General features: G+C 34.5%; 2 protein-coding genes and 1 long non-coding RNA gene across 3 annotated transcripts; 1 reads left to right on the top strand and 2 right to left on the bottom strand.

The window, feature by feature from the left end:
- Window positions 1-1,884: 1,884 nt before the first annotated feature.
- LOC138333808 (ammonium transporter 2-like) lies at window positions 1,885-9,046 on the bottom strand. The gene is made up of 10 exons (XM_069282419.1): window positions 8,879-9,046; window positions 7,189-7,408; window positions 6,561-6,743; window positions 6,142-6,222; window positions 5,412-5,697; window positions 4,850-4,921; window positions 4,638-4,697; window positions 4,152-4,228; window positions 3,568-3,794; window positions 1,885-2,998 (listed from the first exon to the last, which is right to left on the bottom strand). The coding sequence occupies exons 2-10, from the start codon at window positions 7,367-7,369 to the stop codon at window positions 2,414-2,416; spliced, it is 1,752 nt and encodes a 583-aa protein (XP_069138520.1). The 5' UTR covers window positions 7,370-7,408; window positions 8,879-9,046; the 3' UTR covers window positions 1,885-2,413.
- Window positions 9,047-13,827: 4,781 nt separating this feature from the next.
- LOC138333806 (uncharacterized) lies at window positions 13,828-17,630 on the top strand. The gene is made up of 3 exons (XM_069282418.1): window positions 13,828-14,072; window positions 14,699-14,880; window positions 17,491-17,630. Exons 1-3 carry the CDS (start codon window positions 13,966-13,968, stop codon window positions 17,628-17,630), a joined length of 429 nt encoding a protein of 142 aa, XP_069138519.1. The 5' UTR covers window positions 13,828-13,965.
- LOC138333807 (uncharacterized) lies at window positions 17,521-21,309 on the bottom strand. The gene is made up of 3 exons (XR_011210033.1): window positions 21,096-21,309; window positions 19,866-20,059; window positions 17,521-19,003 (listed from the first exon to the last, which is right to left on the bottom strand). It is a non-coding gene; the product is annotated as an uncharacterized lncRNA (long non-coding RNA).
- Between the last annotated feature and the right edge of the window lie 4,488 nt (window positions 21,310-25,797).

Genomic DNA, 25,797 nt, shown 5'->3' with positions numbered 1-25,797 from the left:
TTTGAACAGTAACTGATATCTAATCGTGTATATAAATGTATGTGTCTAATATATACAAAAGCACATACAAAATTATCTATTTTGCTTTTGGTACATGAACAATCAGTACTTTATTCCATATAAGGTACATAGTGCCGTGGATTTTTTTCGGGATGCAATTAATTATTTTTATTATTTTTATCTTGAAGTAAAATATGAAGCTGACAAATGGTATTTTTTTTCACTATCAAAAACAGGAGCAAACGATTTAGTATTTTTCTTCAGTTACAAAAGTTACTTACTTTACACCATTACCACCATTGAAAAGTTTAAGCTTCTAATTTTACTTCAAGTTAAAAATATGAAAAATAATTAATTGCATCCCGAAAAAATTCCGTGTCACTATATCCTATACGGAATAAAGTACTGATTGCGCATGCACCAAAGGCAAAATAAATTATTTCATATTATTTTTTGTGTTAATTAGACATATATATACACGAGTAAACACCAATTATTGTTCAAATGATGAATATAATTTATGCTATGACGGCGGTGGAGCATCTTTAAAGTAAAATATGAAGCTCAAACTTTTCAATGATGGTAATGGTGTAAACCTTTGTAACTGAAGACAAATACTTTTTAATTCGTCTGCTCTTGTTTATGATAGAGCAAAAATATCATTCTTCAGCGGTGGAGCATCTTTAACTATCTAACGCTAGTACATTATGAGGTGATTGGACCATAGATCTATAGGAAGAGAGTTTAATTCGATTTCAAAAAATCCTATTTCAAATATTATTTGAAAAGGGATTGAACAACAGGCATAGCCTATATAAGTTCTCTCGCAATGTTTAATATATATGAAATTGAAAAAAAGCCCACCTGTACCTTCCCAATGAATTAGCTATCATGATAGATTCATTGTTACTACTTAATACATAAGTCGATGCCGACGGATAACTCGCGAGTATTATCTGGGATTTATTTGACAATCCAGATTCTGCTCCCTACGGGTTATACCCAAGTACGAGTAATATGCGGGAACTTACGTTAGGTAAGTTCGATGTGAGGATCAAGTTGATAAACCATTGTAATGTTAAAACAGTGTAAGATGTGATCTGAGCATGTTCGATAAAGGTAATGTGTAGGGCGAGAATGTAAATACTTTATATACCAAACAAGCTACCTCTGTACTTTAACATTTGTTGTTTCGCAAAACTAATCAATAAAATATCGATATTAAATCACTTGTAAGGACAGGATTTAGCATCTTTACAACTTTAGTTAATTGTTTTGCACCGCATGCAATAGTCTGTTTAATGAAAAACATATTGTATATATTGATAATAAAAGCAGAAAATATAACGAAAACAATTAAAATTTATTCGTCATTTAACTCATACCTCTAAAAGTATCAATAGAATCGGTATTTATTAAGAAACAATAGTGAATAACATGTAATTCAAACTGCCAATCATTATAACATTTCACATATTGCTAAAACATATGCATTTGACTATGGTTTTCTCCGTACAACATGTTTATGTAATTTGACCTGTGGTATGGGTTATTTGGTGGACGTCGTTGTGACCTAGTTTTGTATAGTGGACGTCGTGACCTAGTTTTGTATAGTGGATGTCGTGACCTAGATTTGTATAGGGGATGTTGTGACCTAAATTTTTATAGTGGATGTTGTGACCTAGGTAAATTTAACCTAGATTTGTATAGTGGTGTCACCTAGATTTGTATAGTGGATGTCGTGACCTAAATTTGTGTATATTTCACTGTAAATAGATTTTATGTGGATATAGTTGGGACCTAGATTTGTATGTGATTCACTGTGACCTAGATTCGTAGTGGATTCATGTGACAATTCGATCAGATTCGTATGATGGAGTCACTGTGACCTAGATTCGTATGTGGATGTCACTGTGACCTAGATTCGTATGTGGATGTGACTGTGACCTAGATTCGTACGTGGATGTCACTGTAATTCGCCAAAACACTCACAGACATTACAGCAAACTTATGTAACAATAGCTGATGCAAGGCTTTGCTGTACTCCGTGTGATGTGAGCAACTGTCTAGATAATAAACCTGACTATCAGAACAGACCACAGACCAATACAACCGATAAATGATCATCCTTTAGATTGCATCGTTTTTATCTAGCAACATAGAAAAGTCCACATATCAAATATCTATATGCGGATATACATGTAAATGACACAAGTATGACCTCTTCAAATAGCTCACATATATTTATTGTAATTTTAAAAATTTGTTAATGACGGTGATGTTTTTGCGATTCCGTTCAGAACGAGAACAATTTTACATTATCTATAACATAATTACAAACAGCTTAAGATCATCACACTCTGAGGGAATACTTTCTTCCATTGAAGAATACTCGATAATGACTCATATAGGCCTACATATTCGTGACATCGGACTCGTCATCGTCATTCTGGAAAGCATTGTTAATATAACTGTGTCCGTTCGATGTAGGCTTCTTGCATTTCTCTGAGTGACCATTTTCGGTCGCGTGTCCGTTCGCCTCGTTTCCGACAGTATTGTTCACCTCAGTCAAGTCATTTCCGCTGTCCGTGACCTCTCTAACAGAATCTGAACTCTGACCTTTCTGGAGAGATTTGATACCAGAATCGTCAGATATATATCCAGACGCACTATCCGTTTCGTCACTCTTCGGAGTAGCGGCGCGTTCGTTCCTTCTCTTCCACCACCACCAAAGCGGTCTCGATGTGACATAGGCGGGATTGGTACGTTCCTCGTGCGTCAAGTGACGTAATATTCGTTCGGCATGTTCTCGGATATCGTCAGTCGGTTCTACATTGTGTTCAAAATAATCCGCTCCGAACAACTCCTCCTCCAGAGTCATGCGCAATCCGATAGTGAGGTCGATGCCCTTCAAAATAATTGATGACGTCACAACTGTCCACGCGATGATGGCGACTATGGCTAATAATTGTACACCAAGAAGATACCAACCTCCTCCCTGTAAGGACAATGATTGCATGTAAACAAATACAGTCTACCTAACAAATTCAGGTATTATAGAGGAGCTAGTCCAGGGGTGTAGAGATGAGATCGTAAGTGATCGGAACCCCTGGAGTATCGAGGATGGGATACAGCGTACATGTTGTACCTGCTTAATAACATTGATCAATGAATTGAAATTTCAACGGTATCAATCAAAATACTTAACAATGTCGTGGAATTTGTCAATATTTCTTGTTATATGTTTCATAAAGAATGTAGAACAATGCATTTATGTCATATTTTACTTCTTGGTGATGCAATGGAATTAAAGCCTCACTGAATTGTCCCTTCAAGGTACTGAGTATTTTGGTAAACTGATGACTTACTTCCGTTACAAACAACAAATAAAGGAAAATTATAATAGCGGTAACATTACTGTATGAACAACACCTTATCTTTACATATTACATGTACATACAATTTATAAGATTGAAACATACTACGTGTACGTTATATAACCATGGAGTCAAAGTTAATGGTTTGTTATAGCCGTTAATTATAACATTGTTTCATGGTATTACGTACCCAAACAAGACCATCATGGAAGCTAAACGATCGTTCAATATTGTCTTTTGTGGCAAACAGGCCACAGCTGATCATTCCCCAGAGGGAGCCGGCAAGGTGGACTGCTGTCGCTCCAACAGGATCGTCTATTTTTAGCTTTACCAACAAGACTTCCGCTCCGGCGGTCACGCATGCGCCAATGGCACCAATCACCACGGCAACCCAAGTTCTTGTAACTGCACATATACCTACAAATTTGGATACAGCATTGTAACTAATGTGTAGCCGTATGACTGAGGACAAATCCTCATATATATCCAGATGTAAGCTTTTTGGATTGGGTAGTTTAAAACATCCAACATCAATGGTTATGAGCCGAATTTATCACGAAACATAACAAAGACCTAAAACAACCTTCTAATAGTTTTTTTTTTTTTTTTTTTTTTTTTTTTTAAATATTATTGCTATTTTTCATGGTTTCAAGAACTGAGAAGTTGTCGTATCGGTAAAGCTAAGTTTTCAAAAGAAGTTTTGTCGTAGAATTTTAAGAATGCTTAGTAGACATTTTCAATTTCCCTTGTTATTCACAAATCAAGAGGTCTCACCTGTTATGCTGACTAGAGAGCCAAGGATCCCGTTCACGATCAAAGCAATGTCGTATTTGCCTTTGTGTATGAAGAAGCTGTTAAATATAAATAAAAAATTAGCCATGCTCTTTAATATATATTCATTTACCTGAGTGAGAGGGAACACACAATATACAATAATGTAATAAATATTTTGATTCGTTATCTATCGTTTTGGCTACTAAGCTACCTCCTAAGCTACCCCCATTCAATGGGTGAAAAACCATCTTGAGTTAACAATGTACATGAATTTAAAATCAACTTCACTTAGCTGATCTTGAAAATTGAAGACGAACTTCGCTTAGCTTTTTTGTTCCTTTGTACCTGCGATAGCAATGTGGAGATTGATTTTCTGATGTTCGCTATTCAATATATTGGACAATCGTCGTTAATGAGCGTAATAGAGTTATAAATTGACATGACAACGATTATCCTACAATGTATGTTGAGAGCTATTGGTGTTACCTTAACACGAAAGCCATGGTACCTCCGCCGCATGCTGCGAGGATCGTGGTCGCCGCAGATCTGTAAAAGAACATTGTCCAGGGAGGTTGTGATTAAAAAAATGGAAAACAGTTGGAAAATGTAAAATGAAAAAAAAATCACGCATGTTTTAATATTCAGAGCAAAATATTTTATACAGTATTATGTAAATAAAGACTATAGTAATGATATACCTGGCAGCTAACTTCCATTTCCCTCCACTGATTCCAAACGTACTACCACAGTTGAAGCCAAGCCATCCCCACCTGTAAAAGATAACTGTGGAGATTATAGAAATGTAATCAACATGTGAATGGAGTATGACCATGTAACTCAATCTCTCTTCTAACGTGTATCTCATTGGCTAATATTCTCATAAAGTGACGCGATAGTTTGTAACACCACACCTGATTGGTTGTGGTAACGGCGTAGTGATGTCTGAGAAAAATAATTCTTTGAGGAAATGTGATATTTTACCGGATTATATTGACTGATAGAAAAAAAATTACGTAACGTTATGGAGATATAATTAACACATTATCAAGAGTACATGCTAATGTTTGTGTTAAAACTAACATCAATATAAGATACATTTGATTGATGATAACATGAAGTGCAATGTAAACACTTGTCTTTCTTTGTCATGCTCATTAGCCATGGTGTATATTCATTACAAGTTTGACAGATAAAGTCATTTGACTTACATTATGTATTTATTTATCACAGTTTTGATTTGTAATATGATAGTATACTAGCCATAATATAAATAGGCCCAGCAGCGCATTGACAGAGTTCCCATGATGCACCGTTTCGCCTTCTTTCGAAAATCGTTGATAACGAGGCTTCACCATGATGGCGGCAATCAAAGCTGTGGTTCCGCCTACTAAATGGACAGGCCCCACCCCTGCCACATCGACCACGTGTAGTTTCCGGAGCCAGCCCGTGGGTGCCCAGATCCAGTGGGCAGGGAAACTGTACACCAGAGTGTTGAGCAGACAGAAGACAATGTAGGCCGTCAGCTTGGTCCGTTCAGCTACGGCACCTTGTACAAACAGTCAGCTTAAATAACATGTACATCACCACCCAGTATCATTTAAGAACGTTCCATGTTGTAGTGGTTGGCCAATCACTTACAACCCGGAGAAAAATCACCGATCCACAACCAGTTATGTGACTTTTGACACCCCCCCCCCGATGAGAAGGGCTAGGGAGACAAAAGTCGGGTACTCAGTTTACTTAACCGTGTCAGTCATACATAATCTTAAACCATCCAGGTTTTTATCATGATCGAAAAATATAAATGGTAACATCCTGACAAATATCTGATTTTATAAACCTGTTTCATATGGTGATTTTTACCAACATGTTCAGTTAGAAGAGGAGCGGACATGCGAGCCAAGTCTACGGATTTAACAACCACACAAAATACGTCGATGATCAAATGTTAAAACACCACTTAGAATTGTGCACTTCGAAAATTAGATACCTGATACAATAGTAGTCGCAGTTGTACAAAACGAGGCTTGGAATATAAACTTTGAAAAAACCGTCCCCATGTGTTTCTCATCTACAAAACAACAAAAAGACTAACTTAACTACTTATTATATAAATATATTACAACGTAATGTAAGAAATTACATAAATACTAAATTAAATCGTTATTATACCAGCATATTGTATTTTTATTTTAGATGAACGATCCGGTTATTCCATATCACCTCGCCGTTCCGTTGAATGGAACATGCCGTTTGACTGATACATATGGATGACAACATGCTGCTTAGTGTCCTAGTCGTTTTCTTTTCTTGATGAATACAGTGAATATATGAAGGTAGTCATTTCTTAGTTCTGTATCTACGAATACCTGCCGCTTTAGATAAGCGTTTCAGCATTTGACTACTTGCCTGGGTCTAGGAAGAAAGATCCGACTCCACTAAAGCTGTTAGAGCCTGATGAATCCCCAAACGTCAGTCCGTACCCTATTGTCCAGTAGGTCAGTCCTCCAAACACAACGTCCACTACATTCTTGACCATAATGTTCACTTCATTCTTCCGACTGGCCATGCCACTCTCCAACAGTCCGAACCCTGCAGCAAGTGATGTTGTACATAATATGTGCCAATCTTGAGTTTATTCGAAAGATTCTGCTACAGCGTGTTTTATATGAATTATGATATCTATAGTCTTATATAAGTTCTTTATGGAAGAAAAAAAAGATTACCCGGAGAAACATGTAGCCAATACATTCCAATTTTCTTAAGTAAGGCAATGGTATCTCGCGGTACAGAGTTTAGGACTCTTTGTCTACTGGAAACAACAACCAACAAAATCTCTCGAAATACACGAATAAAATTTGGTTTGATTTTTTTGACGTCGGATGAACATCTAGGATCATCTAAAGACGCATCGTGTGTATTGGTGAAGGAACTCGGGGTACATCTAGTACAAGGTGAAAAAATTCCGACCAGCGATCAGTACCCGTTAGTATCTGTGTAGAACTGTTAGGATGTTAATACGTCATTCCACACTAACCTGACTGCATGGTGAAGATAATGAAGGAGCTTGTAAGAATCCATGTGGCATCATCTATCCAAGCCTCTACATCTTCCCCCGGGGGCAATGTAGTACTGGCCGTGGTAGTCCAGCAGTTCGTCCCCGTCGTAATCGTCCTGTTGTCATGGTTACTGGCCGTGGTGGAATTACTAACCGACATTTTTGATGATTAATCATTCAAAAGTGTCATCAAGGATGTCTGAAACATTTGACAGGAATGCTTCGTAACTAAGCAATAACACTGCTGTACAAGTTGGTGTTTACGGTTATATATTATAAACTGGTATAAAATAAATCACCTTCAAGGTAGCTCGGCACAAGTGAATGGTATCCCGCAGACAAGCTTGACAGGCCACTGTAGGCTTACAGCATCAATATTCTAATAATATCAAATGATCCAAAGTAGGCCATGCTTGATGAATGCCAGTCGTACTTGTCATGGAGAGAGAAGGTCTTTCTTTATAACATTACTAGAAAAATTCCTGTCATTATTTTGGTGTTATATATTCATCTATCTGATAAAAGAAAGTAATCTAAAAACGAATGAGATCTAGCATTACTCGGGGACAATTGTTTGTACAATAACATAACAAACCATTCTGAAGCGTCTTCATTCATCCGTATCCTTGTCAATAATTTAGTTTGTTAACTATATACTATACATCGATCAGAAACCAACAAAAATGGCATTGTACACATAAACAATGGATACACATCACTGAGGACGTGTAAAACATCTGTGGAGGATAATTATTACTGTAATAGACACACGTGCTAAATTCGTGATTACGTATTTAAAAAATACTGTCAACCGCATAGGTCCCTTTTACTATTAAAAATAGTTCTCCAATGAACTGGCTCTGGTGTTGATTTTTCCAAGGATTACACATAATATACATGTACCATATACCATGTCAATGTCGAGGGCTGAACATTTCATGATATTGACCTCAGTTGAAAAATGTCGTTTCGGTATCAGAAAGACATCGCGAACATCAGCAGCTACTGCATAACATGAAATATTGCGTGGTTATTATGGACGAATATGTATAAAAATGAACTAGGATTAGTACATTAATTTCAGAATATGAACGAATGCAGACCAAAGCGATTCTTTTTATATGATCGAATGGTTACGTCCGTTCCAGTAAATACATGTATCCATCCCTTGTTCGGTAAATCACAAACTAATGCAGACACGAAAGGCTACGTCCGTGTGAGTAAATAGTAAAATCCCCGTGTGGCTAGCAAAGATGTTCGATATGAATGTCATTTTATGTATCAACAAGTGAATATATTTAGACTTAAATTTCAGACAATATTAAAGTAAAACTATATAGAAAGGATATGAGATATAAGAAACATTTTACTTTAAATGCAGAATTGCCTTGGGAATTACGTGGTGTTTCAAACAGTTCTCCAGCAAAAATTCTATAGAATTTTTATTTTATGATGTCACATTATCTTTTGAAATGATTACAATTTTGAAAAATACAATTGAAAGAATAATAATGTTTCATTGATTTTCAACAACATATCTACATTTAAATTCAAAACAATTATGACCGACGCAACCATTGATTAATCCCAGAATTCAATATGATCTAGAATTCAATATGATCTACTTGATTATAGATGTAATGTCATATTGAATGTTTTGGTGACATACCTTGTAAAATGGGACTCCCGACATGCTGTGGCGACGGTCCTTTGACATCGATTTCACATTGATCAGTGTCCTGACAGCATCAACCTGTACAATAATGCATGATTGCTTTATCAATTACTAACCGTTACCTAATTAATTATTAATGGAAGTAGACTATGCCAGTTCACATATACTAACACAGCTTCAATGACAAGGTGAGATAAGTGCAAATTCATTATATAATTGCACAATAGCAATTATTACAACAGTGTTGACTATAATTAAATTCCAAGTTTGAATTTATCAAAAAGAATAAGAAAAATATTTTTGATAAAACATGAATGTTTTCTGTGTATACTTGGCTAATATATCAACATCGTCAAGCCTGACATAGCTCCTTAGGCAGCCAGGAAATTGTCGAGTCACGAACAATAATCCCATTTAAGGATATTACACCGCTGACAAATGGTATCTTTCTTCAAATCGGATATTGCAGGAAAACAATTCCACAAGATTCGTCACATACATGTATTTCTGTCACTAAATAGCCATGCCGTTATGTTTACTATTGTGTACAGGTACAAAGCGCGTTTGTTTGACCGGAATGTACAATACACAACCATACACATACAAGTTCTATTTGACGCTGTTTTGCCAATAGCGGTTGTTGATTATATCATGCAAATATGGCATATATGGAAAAGTAACATGTTTTTATGTTCGCGGTAATAACTGCAGACATAGCGTAAATAATCCCCATCAAATAAAATCAGCTGTGTAATACGTCTCTACGCTAGATCATTCTCCAGTGTTTGACGCTTGTAGCATTCATGGACAGTTTTATAGAATACAAATAGAGCATACAGACAAAAGAATGAAATTATAGGTATTTTATATATAACTGAAAGCATTTTCTTAAAAAAAATTAAGTTATGGTTTAAATTAAAACATTAGATTAATTTACATAATGTCACAAAAGAATATTACAAAGAGATAAAGGGAAATAGGATGAACTTATGACTGCAATGTCATCGACTAATACACTATAAAACCTTTATTAGTGAGGGAGGAGAAATAGAGGTCATATGGCGGCCATCTTGGATTTCAGTTATCAAAAATGACCAAAAATGACACAGTCGCGCATAGATAGAGAACCAGACAACACACAGAGGCAAATAAACACGTTTTTAATATGATTGAAACATGCTGAATACGATTAAATCATAATAATTACGTTACGTCTTCTCAGTTTTGTTAAATGGCGAGAAAACAATGAAATTTTCAGGGTTTTTATGCAAAAAAAAAAAAAAAAAAAAAAATCATCACAAGAAAAAAATTTGACAAAAACCACCTTGTAACAGTCTTTTAGAGTTGAGAACTGAACTAACCCTTGTGTAGATGATCTCATGAGTGAGGTGAAAAAAGAAAGGGAACCTGATCCAGTAAACATCCAAAGGCTAGTAAACATGTTTAACTATGATTCAGACAGTTCCAAATTACAACTAGAATACAACTAATAATCCACTTTCCTTAAGTGAAAACAACTGAAAACACAGAATTTTTTATAAATCATCGCCTCGTGCCAGGACGAAAAGTACCACCAAGTTCGTATTATCCTTGTATTTTTCGTCTTGAAGACACGATAGTATCACAGCTCAATACCACAAAACTAAATCCTTTTGTCCCACGATTGCGCCTTTGGTTTTCACCTAGCTGCTGCAGGTTTGCGTAGAGTTTCTGCACTCCAGGGAATAAATGTCTACATCTATTTCGATGATTCCCTCATGCTCCAACTCACTCATGCGATCTATATTTTTATAGTACACATGCGGTTACACAAGAGTAGACTGTTATAAGGTCTGTTATAAGGTCTTTTGTCCATCAATTTTTCTCTTGTGATGAAACTTATGACGTTCATTGAATTTTTAGTGAAAAAAGCTGAAAAAAAATCATTATTTTCCCGTCATTTAAAAAAACTGAGAAGATGTAACGTCATTATTATGATTTTATCGTATTCAGCATGTTTCATTCATATTAAAAAATGTGTTCATTTGCCTCTTTATGTTGTTCGGTTCTCTATCTATGTGCGGATATGCAAATGTGTCATTTTGGCCATTTTTGATGACTGAAATCCAAGATGGCCGCCATATGACCTCCATGGGACATTATTTAACATCATACCAGTCCTAAAATATGTTTCGAAAAAACTGCCACTCAACGCTGTAAATAGATTTCATAAAAAGGAGACGTTTAAAGCATTAACGACTAGAACTGACTAAAAGAGCTTGGTGCACTCTCCATTTGGCCAATTTACCTTACCGACAAGGGTGTCCTAGGAATCACGGGGCTTAAAATGATATGTTTCACGGAAATTGCAACAAATCCTGCCATTTTCAGATCTATTTTCCAGACAGGACAGCATATATTACCAATCAGTCCTTATAATTCTAGCTTTAAAACCATCTCTACATTGGTTGTGTTTGACTGTGTAATATTGTATCCGAAATCATCATGGTTTTGGAGAACATTCTACCAAAGATTATGCGATCGGCAATTTGAACTCAAACATCCTTCACGGACAGTGTAGAATGTACATACAAATCATCACTTCCTTTACATTTTCTCATTATTTCACGAGTATAACACTTGTCACTGAGGTATTGATTTCATTGCGAAAAAAAGTCTTCATACATTTATTTATCATAATGCAAATTAAATATAAATGATGAACAACTTGGATTCTGACCAAATGATTATATTATGATCCACGGACAAATTTTTGAAAGTCCATGGTATATTTCTACTTCTTTTATAACACATGTATTATATCTTTTGATTAAAAAACAAACCTTCAATATCAACATAAAGCTTGACCTCTAAAGCCACACTAAACGTTTTTGGTACATTAAAACATACAAATACATTTACTTTTAACCAAGGAAATCAGCTTAGTACAAGTATGCTTCACTACAGGGAAACAGATGTTAGTGAACTTAAATTTCATAATTTTAGAAATAACAAGTGGCCCAGATGGTCTATACCGCCCACCTGGCTAATTGAGTAAATATCATAAATGTACTCCTACCCGCTTACACTTCCCTCACCACAAAACATCTTCGATATTCCAGGAGTTACATCTTTTACTGTCGTAATATCCACCTCTACACTTCGTCAAGCACAACTGATGGCTCTGTCTGCGACAACGGATTTACAGTTAATCTGTTTCCTTTAATGTATAGTGATTGACCGTGTGTCTTTGAAATGAAGACGTTATATGAAAAAAGTCGGTTGGTAACGGACGAACGGACGCCGAACTCCGCGGTTTGTTATTTGGTCCCATTTTATTGGTCTTTCGATAAGCTAATGGACAAACGATATGATAATTGGAACATTTTTTTTCTGGCGATGGTTGGTAAAAAAATCGGGTACTTCGTAAGAAGTGGTCATCCTAAAGCATTAACGACTAGAACTGAATGGATATGTTTAATATAATTAACATCGCATATCTTCCGGCATCCTCGATACTACAGGGGTTACTATTACTGACGTTATATCCAACCCCAACTTTTCTGGCAGTTTAGGAGACAAAAACTGACCAAACACAGGTCTGCAAGACCCCTTTGAAGATTACAGAGAGAGCAACGCCAAACTTCAAAGCAACACAGTCAAGCACAATGTATCGTTATACTATTCCTTGATGAACATCAAAGGATCAAATTGCAGTGTCTTCTATTGTCTCCAGTTTTGCTATGATATAGTCCAGTGGTGGATATAACATCAGTAATATAGTAACCCCTGGCGCATCGAGGATGATCTTCCGATTAAGATTACTTACAATAAGCGATATATTTACATTCATATAATGTATAGTATTTATTGTATTTTTATGACAAGAAAGAGTACTGAATTAATAAATAAATGTTACCGTCATGTTTTTGAATAGTTGTGAATGTTTGGCATCCCTTGATGTTTAAATAAAGAAAAACCATCAATCTGCTTTGTTATGAATTGTATGCATTGCATAAAGCTAACAAAACTACAACAGAACCAATTCAGATACGATGTACAGTAAACATAAAACAGGTTTCATTTTCTCCTTTGATATTTATAAGGAAGTTTTGTTATATCTGTAACACTGATCGAATATGAAATATCTCGTTTTCCCGGACTTGAGATTGACGTTATAAGTATTGATCTCATTACTCCCTTTTATATCTAATGTTGAGAAATGTTTAAGATGCATGATAGCTCTTTGGTCGCCTGATAATTTTCATTTGAAATTTCTACTGAACGCAATAGACGGATTGGCTTTGGTTTGTTTACTTGGTGAAATTAACGATGTATTCTTATGTAAGATTCTTATTTCAGACACACATTTTGCTTGTGTTAACTTTGTTGGAATTTGAACTTGGATTATGACTTATGATTTTATGTCGGTACTTTTTTCCTCTCGGAACATCAACATTTCTAGGTAAATAATATTTTGATAAGTCTTATCAACAGCTTGGAATAATAACACAGCGCCATTCCTTTAGCTTCGAGCATAAAGTTTAAAGGGATAAGGTATTTATTTGGTGTTTATGATTTTGACATATTTGGCTTGGTTTTTAGGTTCACCTAAACATGACCTCTGACACATTAGATAAGTCCCCTTTTATCTGACCACAGCTGGTAGGGATCGTCCAAACCAAGACAGTCTATCGATCTTCATTTGTGTTCATTGCACCATCGGACATGCATGCTTTCAGCAAGTGACTTCGCCGTTTGATGTCAGTGATATATTTAGTTGTTTTACTGTACATGTTAGATTAACACGTTGACTTTGTTCTGTATTTTGTTATGTACATGTATAAAAAGGCCTAACACAAAGAGGCGGACAGGAAACGAACATTTTAGTTAATTTGTAACTTATTATAAATACCAGATATATATGTTGACACTCTTGGTATAATGTTCTTATTTAGAAACTGCAGCTGAACAGGATACATTGAACGATTTCAGTGCCACATAAACAATATTTTAGAAGAGTGAAACTTGGGATTATTTGATAAGACGAAAATTCGTAAAAAATCAACTGGACGTACATTTGAATAATAATCAATTTCACGATGTTTGGCAAAGGAAAAACAATTCTTGGTGCGATTCTTTTGGGGATGATCTGTTGCGTCTTAGCTGGACCACAGAAAAGGTGTAATGTTCGGACTGGGATGAAAGGGTAAGATTTTAGCAAGTGATAAACATTAATATGGATGAAACAAAAGATATATTTGAAATGGACAGGAGTATAATTACGAAGCACAGCTTTTTAAATGCTGAATAACATGAAATAGTCGTGGGAACACTTTTTTTTATCTTGGATTGGAGCATTTCAATCATTTGTCAGTAGAAAAATTCGATGTTTGCCGATGCAACAATGCTATAGAAAACATGATTCGCTGTTCCATAGGAAAAAAAAAACAAAAACAAAAACAAAAAAACACAAAGAAACATCGATTATTTCTACACAACAATAATTATATGTTACACAAAATTGCCTCTAAAGAAGGGATTTATAATATAATCTTATATATAATAGTTCAACGCTTGTTATTAATATTCTTTTATAAGTATCGAAATACGGTTTTATCAACATTTAATCATTATTTTGGAACAATCATCCTATTTGATTTGTATTTGTTTCTATACTATTTCCTTCATCGATTTGAAGTCTTCTGAATCACTGGTGATACTTTTGTTAACATAGTGTGAATTTTTACGTGAGGAACAGAATCTTAAACTCGGGGATATACGACATTAGCTTTTAAATTCTAAGTAAGATTCTCTGTCTAAAATGTTATTTAGGCGGGCAAAGATACCTGGTTTCTGTGATGAAGGATTGATAACGTTTGAGTATCCGTGGATGATCAACCCATACCGATGTCTGCAGGTCCGCACGAAAAACCACAGTCCCAACTACAATCTCTGTATCTACAGCTGTACCCAAGATGTGCTAGTTGGAAGCCGACGAAGACTGCTCAAAAAAGGTAAGTAGATGGGCTAACAACAATGACATTTTCTTCTTGATGTAACACTGATTATTTAAATCTTACTTAATGTACACCTCTGAGAAGTCAAAATTTTCTTCTATGAAACTTTTTTTGCATACAGATTTTTAGAAATAGGAGTTGTTACCACAGAAGAGAATGGAAGAAAAAAAATGTGTCCGTGTGCTCGTTTTGAGCTATTGTCACTCAAAGATACCTCATTGTAATAGGCAAAATAGTGGATTTTATGGGAAATTTTGCCGTTTTGACCATATACACGAGAGATTAAAGCTATAATTTCCTAATGAGGTGTTTGATATGCGGTATGTTTGCATACCTTATTTTCTAGTGGTTTTCTTTAAATATGTATCAGTTATGGTTAAATTCACATATTATTTTCTTAGAAAAACAACATATGCTACCCTTACTCCTTTATTTTGAGCTAAAATATGCAGCCACCATTTTTCAGCCATTTTTGCCAAAAACCCTTTATAGAAAAAGTCTGGTTTTAAACTTTTGTACATATTTTGCATATCAATAGGGAAAATGTTGCTCTTTCTAAATCAGACAAAATAATGGGGGTTTGTGTTTTATTGCCTCGTTTAAACATTGTGTACAAAAGTGTATCATTCCACACATTAATTCTCAATATTGTAATTACCACGAACCTAGTAAAGACGTAACTACGTCAAACATTAGCTCGATACAGCTAAAATGCCTGTGCAATGTTGATTTAAGTAAAAACAATTTAAGTAAAAAATAAATAAATAAACCTTTGACACTACTCAAAAATGGCCGCCAAATAGGTCATTTCTAAAAATCCCCGTATTAAAATAACTGCCAAATGGGTCATTTCTTAAAATCCATGTATTAATAAACCTACTAAGAATAGAAATACATTTTTAGACAAACTTTGAAACTGGCTTCTTATATTGTAATTTTATCTTGTAATTGAAAATCTTCTTTGATCTATGTCAAAAGAGACTGAAACCTCAGAGGAATTCATCCTTAAGTTGTAACATTGTTGTTGATGGTATTACATCGAGTATCATGTCACATTGTCAAAGTATATTTTTCTCTACCTGTTAACCACAATCAAATATAGCGTTACAGCTACAGTTATGATGCACGATTTTAATTATTGCAAACACATTTTATTTCACGTGGGTTTTATTTTCGCGAATTTTGATATTCAAATAAATTCGAAAAAGTTTATCTCTGCGAATTTTTATCTTCACCATTGATACATTTCCATTCAATTGTAAATCCGCGAAGGATAATCTTCGCGACTTTATTTTAAAATGGTAAACGCGAAAATTAATATCCGCGAACGGAAGTTGCTTTACAGAATCGTAAAAGTTGGGATCTTATCTATTACTGTCCTCTAACAAACGTCTGTCATGTGATCGTAGTTGTACCTTTTGCCTTTTAGTAGATCGCTTGGATTATCGTTGGGATAGTGTGTTGATTAGACATGCTAGTTTGAGGCCCTCTAGTTCGATCTCTTAAACAAGCCATTGATTACATTTAAACACGTTACTTGGTGGTCATGAATAGTCTCGGTATTGCTAAAATAGATTGTATCCCCCCTTGAATTCGAGGACTATTGTAAATAAATTTGATCTCCCCCTTGAAGTCGAGAAGTATCAGATGTGTAGTAGTCAAACTCTGGCCATCGTAAATACAATAATGTATCATGCAGTAGTTGGATTCCTTTAAATTAGTCTCGATCTCAGCCTTCCAACTGGTGGTCCAGATATAGAAAACATGCAGTTATCGATTACTGACATTGGTTCGCTGGTTTTTCTTAAGGGCATCCTCGCTGTAATTCACCTACAAAAACATCCTGGAAACGGACGGACCTAATTATAATGTTCATATTATATACGTGAAGTCACTATCAGTATATCGCTGGAGTTGAATATGATTATTTTGTCTTTGATTAGCCGATTCGTATTCTTCACATCTTTTTAAAGAATAAATCCAAGAACAAAGCGTAAATCCGACGTTGCGGATTGATTTGGGGAAAAAATCCATTGGAAAGTCAATGGAGTCGTACCTTTAAACGTGTTTTATTTTATCAAGTTGTCTGAAAAATTAATTTTTAATTATAAGCATTGTTGTCACTATTTTTTCAACTTCATCGGGGTATGAAAAAAAAATTGTTTGCAAAACTGTGAACGTAGCGGACTATCACAAAAGTTTGCAAAACAAAATTTATTTAAAACCCAAATGAAGTTAAAAAGTAGTGACATCAATGCTTAAATGGATTAAATTGCTGATCGTTAGACCTAGACATCAAAGGTCAGATTCCTAAGCAATGATTATGAGACCGATATTATTGTTTTGTAGCTCAGTAACTATGGAAACAAATTGATATCTGCGTGCGATTTAATTTTGTAGACAAATCACGACAATCCCTTGTCGTACAGTGTGTCAGGTCGTGAAATAGAACAATAGAAATCTATAATCGCGAGATTAAATCGTCAAGAAAAAGTAGTTAGGCATGAAAATATGAAATAAAGTTGTTTGCGAAAATAAATTGGTTTACTGGACTTAAATTTTTTAATTGTTTTGTTATGTGTGACACTCGTTTTGTAACCTTTACAGGCGAAATATGGTGCATGAAGAAAGGACAAAGAATAACGCTTAAAAAGTCTTCCGACATGATGGCTTATTCAGTTTTATTTAGATACTTCAACCAATCCAACCGCAAGGCGTTTGAGGATAACCCGAATAAAGGCTGTTAGCCATGGCGTTTCTCCAGCAAATTGGCTTATGATTTTGAAACTTGGTTCACAATAAAAAATAACTACCAAAATAACCGACTTGGTAATGTGCATATCTTATATAATAAAATAACTTGATATGTACATATTACCGACTTTGTTATATGTACAATGTTCATCTGATAGATCAGAGAACTCAATGAGCATATTATCGACTAAATTATGTGGATATTAGATAAAGAACCTGATATATGCCACCCTGTTCGAGAAATACAGAAGAGTGCTTAGGAAATATGAAATATCGTACTTACATGCAGCATTTATGAGGAATGCAATTTCATCATCATTATTTAGACAGTGATCCCCAAAATAAAACATAAAAGTGTTTTAGACATCTAGAACATAATCTGAACCGGTAAATTTATATTCAAAGCTAAACATTATGTTCATAATCAGAAGAAAAATCATATCAGCAGATCATATTTGTTAAAGACTCATGCGATGCATTCATGTGTAAAGAAACATATGAGTCGTTTGCCATACAAAAATATCTATATTAACTCAAAATAAAAACAAACTTTATACGTGTATTACAGACACTGTGAATGAATAAGTAAGAACAGAACTATACTATCCGGAATAGTTTTACGCCAACATTTGTCGCACATCTCTGGATCGAATCTAAGAATTATATTATTTCGTCAGTGTTATGATGAACAACAAAACAATTAACTTCTAATGTATGTTAAAATGGCGAAAACTGTAGAAAATAATCCAATGTTTTGAACATTTTAGTCTTTGCATTAAAATATTGGTGAATTAATGTAAATTGCATTTGGAAATTGACACGACTAGGTAAGAGGATGGTATGGATTTTGGTATTACCGAACCCGTCAAAACATTTTTATTTTATACATTGTATATATATGCGTCACTAGTTACATAATTCTTTAAAAACTGGAGGCCATGCACTCTTGACAATCAGTCATAATCACAGTGAATTTGTGTCCTATATTTACATAATGTCTCAAATGGCGGACACTTCCCACAAATAACGACGTTACAAACGGATAATCAAATCAATAATCGTTCGATTTTTTCTTGCTTTATAATTGATATTTATGATGTGAAAGCATGACGTTTAAGGAGTTCGCAGAAAGGGTTTCACAAGGAACAAATTTTTACACACGGCTGGCACTCAAGTGTGTATTTGGATCTACATTTGCAGAACTTCTTCAAATAGCGAAGTTTTTGACACGTTGGTTTACGTCTGTTTGTCTTGATTTTGTTCTTCTTGTGGGTTGTTGATTTAAAATATACTACCTGGCCGTCGTCTCCGTCCAACGTTATCGTGACGTCATGGTTTGTGAGCTCTGGTATACACGGATGCTTGCCTTTAAAAATGAAAAAAAAAAAAATAGAAATATTCAGCATTATTGAAGACAACTACATACAATATCATGTCTGGCATCAAAGTTAATGACATCACACTGTTTCGGACATCACATCGGCTAATTGTTAGCGGAAATGATGTAGATAGTTTTTATGGAGTGTAATATGGGACATCATAATTGTTTCTAATTTTTATATTTTATTATGTTAACTTGTCAGTCTAAAGTTTCAGTTTTCTATTTCCAATTTTTAATCGCTAGCTTTTACGTTTTATTACGATAACTTCTTAGTTTTAATTTTAAAATTTCTATTTTCAGTTTTTAAGTGCCAACTTTTATAACATATAACGTTTACTTCTAAGTTTCAATTTTTCAGTTTTCTATTTATCTGTTTTCCATTTTGTTCTGCGTGGTAAATAAAATGTGATATTAACATTGTGTTCAAATTTAAATTTCAAAACAAAACATCATGCCAACCTTGATTACAAAGCGCCCTCTACTAGAACATCAAAAATTAAAAACTAAAACTAAAAAAAAATTTGTTTGCAAGCTTTTTCAAAAGTTTCAATTTTTAAGTTTGAAAACAAAATTTCTTTTACATCCCTATGAAATTCAAAATAGTAACAGCAATGCTTGGATATCAAAATTCCAAACTCAGACAGAATGAACACATGAATATTTCATGTTATAAATAAATACAGAAAGTACAGTAAGTAAGTAAACAAATCAAAAGTCCTCAACTAATCATACATCAAAGTTACTTTGTCTTAGTATTTTAATACCAATCAGATGTGGTCAAAATGACGTTTTTCGCGATATGTACGTATTTAGCATGCGTAGTAATCTGTTGAGATATCTGATTTACCTGGTAAGACCTGATATGTCTCCATTGATGTTGTCGACACTGTGTAGACAGACCCATTATAAACATCATGTCCAAAGCATACTTCTGATGGGTTAGAATGAAATCTGAGAACCAGACGTGCCGGACATCTGCCAGATCTACATGTTATTGTTCCCGAGGTACAACTCGGTAAAACATTGTTAATATTCGTTCTCCTGAAATAATAAAACAAAAATAGAAAATTATGTCATTAACTCCACAGTTAATGACAAAAACCTATGAACACGATAGTTATATCAAAACTCATAGTCGACTTGTGCAATGGAACAATAAAATATAGATTTCCAAGAATACATTACGATTGTTTTTATATCTGCTATATGAACATGTTAAACGGGACAGGTGATTTAATGACGAACCACACGCCGTACAATAAATTATGAACTTATCTCACAAATAACAGAATGCGCTTATTGAGCTCGAGAAGACAAATATTTCGCCAATCGTTATGTAAATGAGCAAAAACACTCGAATTTATAATTTACAAATGACCTGAAGAAAGTAAACCATATGCAAATTAAAAAGTGAAACGGCCTTACCATTTGAACGTCACACAACTATTGTATATTCTAAGAAAAAAATATTGCTGATACTACCAGACCAAAAAAAAGTGGAGTAAATGAAAATTTTATCATTTCATTGTGGTTTATGTAATGCTATGTGTATTCCCTTTCTCATTACTCATAAGTACTACACACAATGATTAATTCACAGTAATCTAGTACAGTTGTGATACTTAAAATTCGGCAATTAGATCAATCTTCAGTTGTATCTATTAATAAATATATGCTTTCACTTTCATTATTGATTGATTGTCATTGAATTATCACATGCATGTTTTTTAAGTAGTTCGACTATTCATACATGGCAACAATAAACATCTTCACTCGAAACACCACGGATATATTCTCTAACTATAAAGTTGTGCTTTCACATTTTCAAATCATGCCAAGAACAAGTAAATACAGCCAGTTGACACGTGCAAAAATGCAACGTTCGAAATCAATGAAGAGTTGATGTAATATACTTTTGTTTGTGAATACTGTACATTGTACATGTGATCAATTGGCTTACTCAATGAGTTTAAGCGCTTTGAATGCAATATTGAATTCTGACAATCGTATATCATGAACGTCAATTATTCCACATGGCAATAAATTTGACTTGAATATACATACAGCATTGTCTTACCTTGAAATAAGCATCGCACATTCGGGTGTCACTGAAGGGCCTTGCAGGGATAAGACAAGTGCTGCCTTAGTTATAACAAGTATCATCAACATCGACTGATGGAACATTCTGAGGGTCAGACTGAGCCTGTAAATCCTCTAGCTACTAATCCCTGGCCGGCCAACATTGGATTTATACTTAGATACAACCATTCCCGGAATTTCCAGTTTTCGTGTAATTAATGATGCAACGAATCTATAAGAACAGCGCAAGTGGAATATCGAGAAAACCGGAAGTCCCCAGCAAAACTCAACGAACTGACGTAATAAATCATACTATCCTGTGTCGGCTATACAGTGGGCAATGACAAGGGTGATGTTTTTGTCTTTGATTCCTTAAAGAGGCAATCAAGTCTCAGAGTACATTAAAATTTGCACATATGCACAAAAAAGATTATTTGATTTTATTGTGATATGCCAGAAAAGCACACTGTAGTGAAATTACACATAGTGGTCGAATATCTTGCATGCCAAACCCCGGCCCTTGCCAGTGTACATTTTGTAGTAAAGAAATTTTTGACTAGAACTACTCATATCGCTCTTACAGTAGTGTGTTTACCTTATTAGATGCATGTTCTTGTCTAAAAATAATTTCTTCATCTCCTCAGTGGTTATGTATTGCATTTGTTTAACGTGCGTGACTTGGTTAGGGTATGGGTACATGGTGCACCTGCTTAATCGTATTGATCAACGATTTGGAATTTCAACGGTATCAGTCTAAAATACATAACAACGTCGTGAAATTTGTCAATATTTAATGAGCTGAAATGATCTAAATATAAGCATGACACTATCTTCCTATGGCATCTATGGTCTATATAGATACCAGAGCTTTGCAGACAATCATCTCATAATGCGCTAGAGCGCATTATGAAGATTGCTTACAAGATCTGGCATCTTTACAGAACATAGATGCCATAGGAAGATAGTTGAATGCTTACATAATGTAAGTTTTTTTATATAATACTATTTTGTAGATTAAATCACTTAATAAATGGACATTGCCATTTTTAATCATTGGTTGACAGTAGAAGGACGTTGAATATGAAACTCGAAAGTAATGATTATTCTGAATGTGGTCACAACGTACAATTTAATAAACTTGTTTCGATCAATGTCTATCATTCGGACAGTGCCTATTTCAATTTTTCGAAGCTTGACTATGGTCGAATGTGTTTAGATTAATATGTTAACCAAGTACGGTTCAAAGCGACCTACATTTGGCACATGACACATCCTTTTAGTAAAGCAGAACCAAATGAGATGAACCTTAGTGTTTGTTCGGTTCACTGCCACACTGAGATGAGACACAAAACCAGATAAGTTTTAGTATTTAGTAAGTAAAATGTAGTGGGGAGGATTGAGACCAATCATGTTGCTTTAATGCAGACAGATCAGTCTCCCATACCGACAGGTCATAACGCTGTTGTTACTGGAAAGGATAGCTTTTTCTACCTTATCGAACAGAGATATATGCACTTCCGGTGAGGGTAAGATTTCTCTGTCTCATAGAACAAGTTCGTGTGATAAACAGGAAGTTGTAAAACGTCATATGTAAATAAAAAAAATAACCTGTGCAGTCCAATTGGACAATCCATATCACCTTTGACCTAGAGCTCGTGCTTCACGCGCGTGCTGTACTTTGGCCTCATGATTATCGTAGTCAGCCTGCCTCAACACATATTTCGTTGATGATAAACCGATAAAATGTCTGTATTAAAAGGTTTTGGTACAATATATGTTATTATTTTTTTGATTTAGTTTATTTTGTCTTTGTATTTCAAAATGATTTAGATACTTGTCTGTCACACTGCAAACAGTTTTACAAACTAGATAGAAATAATGTTAAATAATTGACAAAATAAAAAAACTCCAATTTTATACAGTTTAGTAAACAAATGCCTTTCTTTTTTGATAGCTGGTATTTATAGTTTGGAACATTTTTTTTTAAATTCCATGGGCAGAAAAAACAGCATTCTCTACCTACTGAGTTGTATAGGGAAATCTGTATCCCTGGAGGAGTTTCAAAACAGTCTAACCTTCAAAAAGCCTCGGGTTGGGCATCCTCGATACTCCAGGGCTTCCGATCTCTAGAGATCGTAAGTAATCGGAAGCCCTGGAGTATCGAGAATGTGGGTTGGGAAAAGACAGCACACACGCTCTTAACAATGACGTTTTCGATTAACGCGGAGCGACTGTCGAGGACGTCATTATTTTTTTCTGAAAAAAATAAAAAAAAACATTAGTTTGTCAAGTGGACAGGGATATCTCGACCCTCTTGAAAGATTTAGGCCGCAAGCCTCGGGTTGATCAGCCAAAATCTTTCACTCGTGTTGAGATATTCCTGTCCACTTGTTAGACCAATGTATGATTCTATTCTGCACATTGCTCGCGATACGATACCTTACGAAGTAATGACTCGATTGAAATAAAAATAAAACAAAAAACAAATAACAACGTAAGTTAAGTTTCGTCCACTTTCTCCGATATAATTATGTCCCATTCAAGAAATTCGCGCAAGCCCTAAAACATTTAAACCTTATATATTGCATAAATGTTTTGTAATAATCAAAAACATTTATATTTTGAAAAATACTTATATATAATATATATATATGTATAATTACATTCGCTTGTCACAATTATGAGATGGGCTAACCAACCAAGATGAAGTCTATATGGGTATAGATAGCTAACACTCAAAACGTGACCATTATATGACGTCACTTATTTTGTCATAGTAACGTCATCTGATCGCCGTCAAAATGGCTGTTCCATGTTGTAGAGTATATCATCGTTAATAAACGATTTTCAAGCACTGTTTTATTTAAAATGAGCAAATAATGTAAATATATACTTTAGATTATCTTCTCGTTGAATATATGGTCTATATAGATGCCAGAATTTTGCAGGCAATCAATTCATAATGAGCCAATGCGCATTATGTAGATTGTCTGCAAAGCTCAGTCATCTATTTAGAGCCTAAATTCCATAAGAAAATAGTTTAATGTTGAAATATACATTATAATAGAGTGTTATCTCCTTTCCAAGGTACATCAATCAGATATCTGTTGTTAGCACTAACAATGCTAAAATCAGTCATAATACTTCAACTGTATAGATATTTAAATATATGTTTTAAAAGCTTAATGTAGCATAAATGTATTCTGATAGTTTGGGGTCTGCAAACACAAAGTTATAAGTTTGTTATGACTTGGTTTATTATTCTTTATAAATCAGAACAATTCTGACGCCTTATGTTCGTTTCAGAACATCATTGAGGAGAACCCCCAGCCTCTTATCACACAACAAAATAACAAAAATTTAATTAACTATTAGTTTCCGCTTTTATTTGACTGAATTCTTGTATCTTAAAGTATATGATAAATATGTAATTTAATTGGATTTAATACGTACTAAGACGTTTAAGTTTTGATTTAATTGGGTCAATATTAATTTGTATACCGCGAGTCGTCTCATTGTTGCCGTCGTCCTAATTATCGCACAGTAGTTGACTATTCCACGCAACAAAATAGCGAAATGAACCCTAAATGATAACATTATAGATCTACACAGACAAAATTGTATCTGTTTGAGGTTGCAACTTTATCTGGGGCCAAGAATATGGTGTTCTGATAGTATAAACATTATTGATAAACTTCAGTGTTTTATTTCGGAAACATTGTTGGTCACATCTACGAAAGTACAAGTCATATGGATATTAGATGTGTTTTCTCAGGCTGTATTCGGCCTCCGTATACGTCCCACTCTTGTTCGTGTTGAACTCGAGTTGGTTTCAACACACATGAAATGAACCCAAATCGTGACAGTTTCCTTGTTAAAATCCACTATGTTTCAGAAAAATACATGTAAATGAAAGTTTATCAGTTACAATTATGACGTCACAATATCTATGATTATAGCCAAAGATAAAGTTACAACACCAAAACAGCGCAGGGTTCCTAGTGTACATATGTGAAGAATGAAGTTTCATTTTGGTGTTTTGCTTCGTGATTTAGTGATAGTCAGCTTCTGCGCAGTAATTAGGACTGGAAACAGAAGACGACCCGCGGTAAGAAAATTAACATTTGATTTATCCGTTTAAAATATAAAAACAGTGATGGTAAAGTAGTACTAACGGCTAAATATTTTTGGGGCTCAACATTATACTCGTTATAATAAAGTTCGATTAAAAAACAGTTTCAGTTAATGAGGCATGGACCTTTAAATATTTGAAATTGTGTGTAGGCGAGTAAATAGTTACTTTCAATTTAATCTCTGATGTACTTGGGATTGCCAGTTCACCGACATGTATCAGTGTTTGGAGAGGATGTATACCGTCATAATATTTCAAAACAATTTTTTTTTTAATTTACGTCGCAGAAACCAATCAAAACTGAATCGTGCGTGGTGATGAATATGATAAATTGAGGTTGAAAATAGGTGACAGAAGTTCGAAAGATGTAGAAAACCTTTGGACGGAGTATTGCTATAGTTCTAGTAAGTAATACCAATTCATGATTTCAATCCTTTGGTGTGTTATTCAGTTATCCTTTACAACAAAGATAAAAATTTATAGTATATCACAACCTTTGAAGCTTTGAAGAAACTAGTGTTGACAATTAAAACGTATATTACTAAAAGAACAACATTACACACCAATA

Source organism: Argopecten irradians, chromosome 10 (assembly GCF_041381155.1).
Source record: "Argopecten irradians isolate NY chromosome 10, Ai_NY, whole genome shotgun sequence".
Taxonomy (NCBI): Eukaryota; Metazoa; Mollusca; class Bivalvia; order Pectinida; family Pectinidae; genus Argopecten; species Argopecten irradians.
This window is presented reverse-complemented; position numbering and strand designations above follow the sequence as displayed.

Excerpts from the sequence above, each read along its gene's own strand:
- LOC138333808 (XM_069282419.1), bottom strand. The coding sequence starts at position 7,369 with ATGTCGGTTAGTAATTCCACCACGGCCAGTAACCATGACAACAGGACG. Across the intron at positions 6,223-6,560 it reads ATCTTTCTTCCTAGACCCAG|ATGAGAAACACATGGGGACG; the intron begins GCAAGTAGTCAA and ends GTTGTTTTGTAG. Across the intron at positions 3,795-4,151 it reads CTCTCTAGTCAGCATAACAG|GTATATGTGCAGTTACAAGA; the intron begins GTGAGACCTCTT and ends CCAAATTTGTAG.
- LOC138333806 (XM_069282418.1), top strand. The coding sequence starts at position 13,966 with ATGTTTGGCAAAGGAAAAACAATTCTTGGTGCGATTCTTTTGGGGATG. Across the intron at positions 14,073-14,698 it reads GTTCGGACTGGGATGAAAGG|GCGGGCAAAGATACCTGGTT; the intron begins GTAAGATTTTAG and ends AATGTTATTTAG. Across the intron at positions 14,881-17,490 it reads ACGAAGACTGCTCAAAAAAG|GCGAAATATGGTGCATGAAG; the intron begins GTAAGTAGATGG and ends TAACCTTTACAG.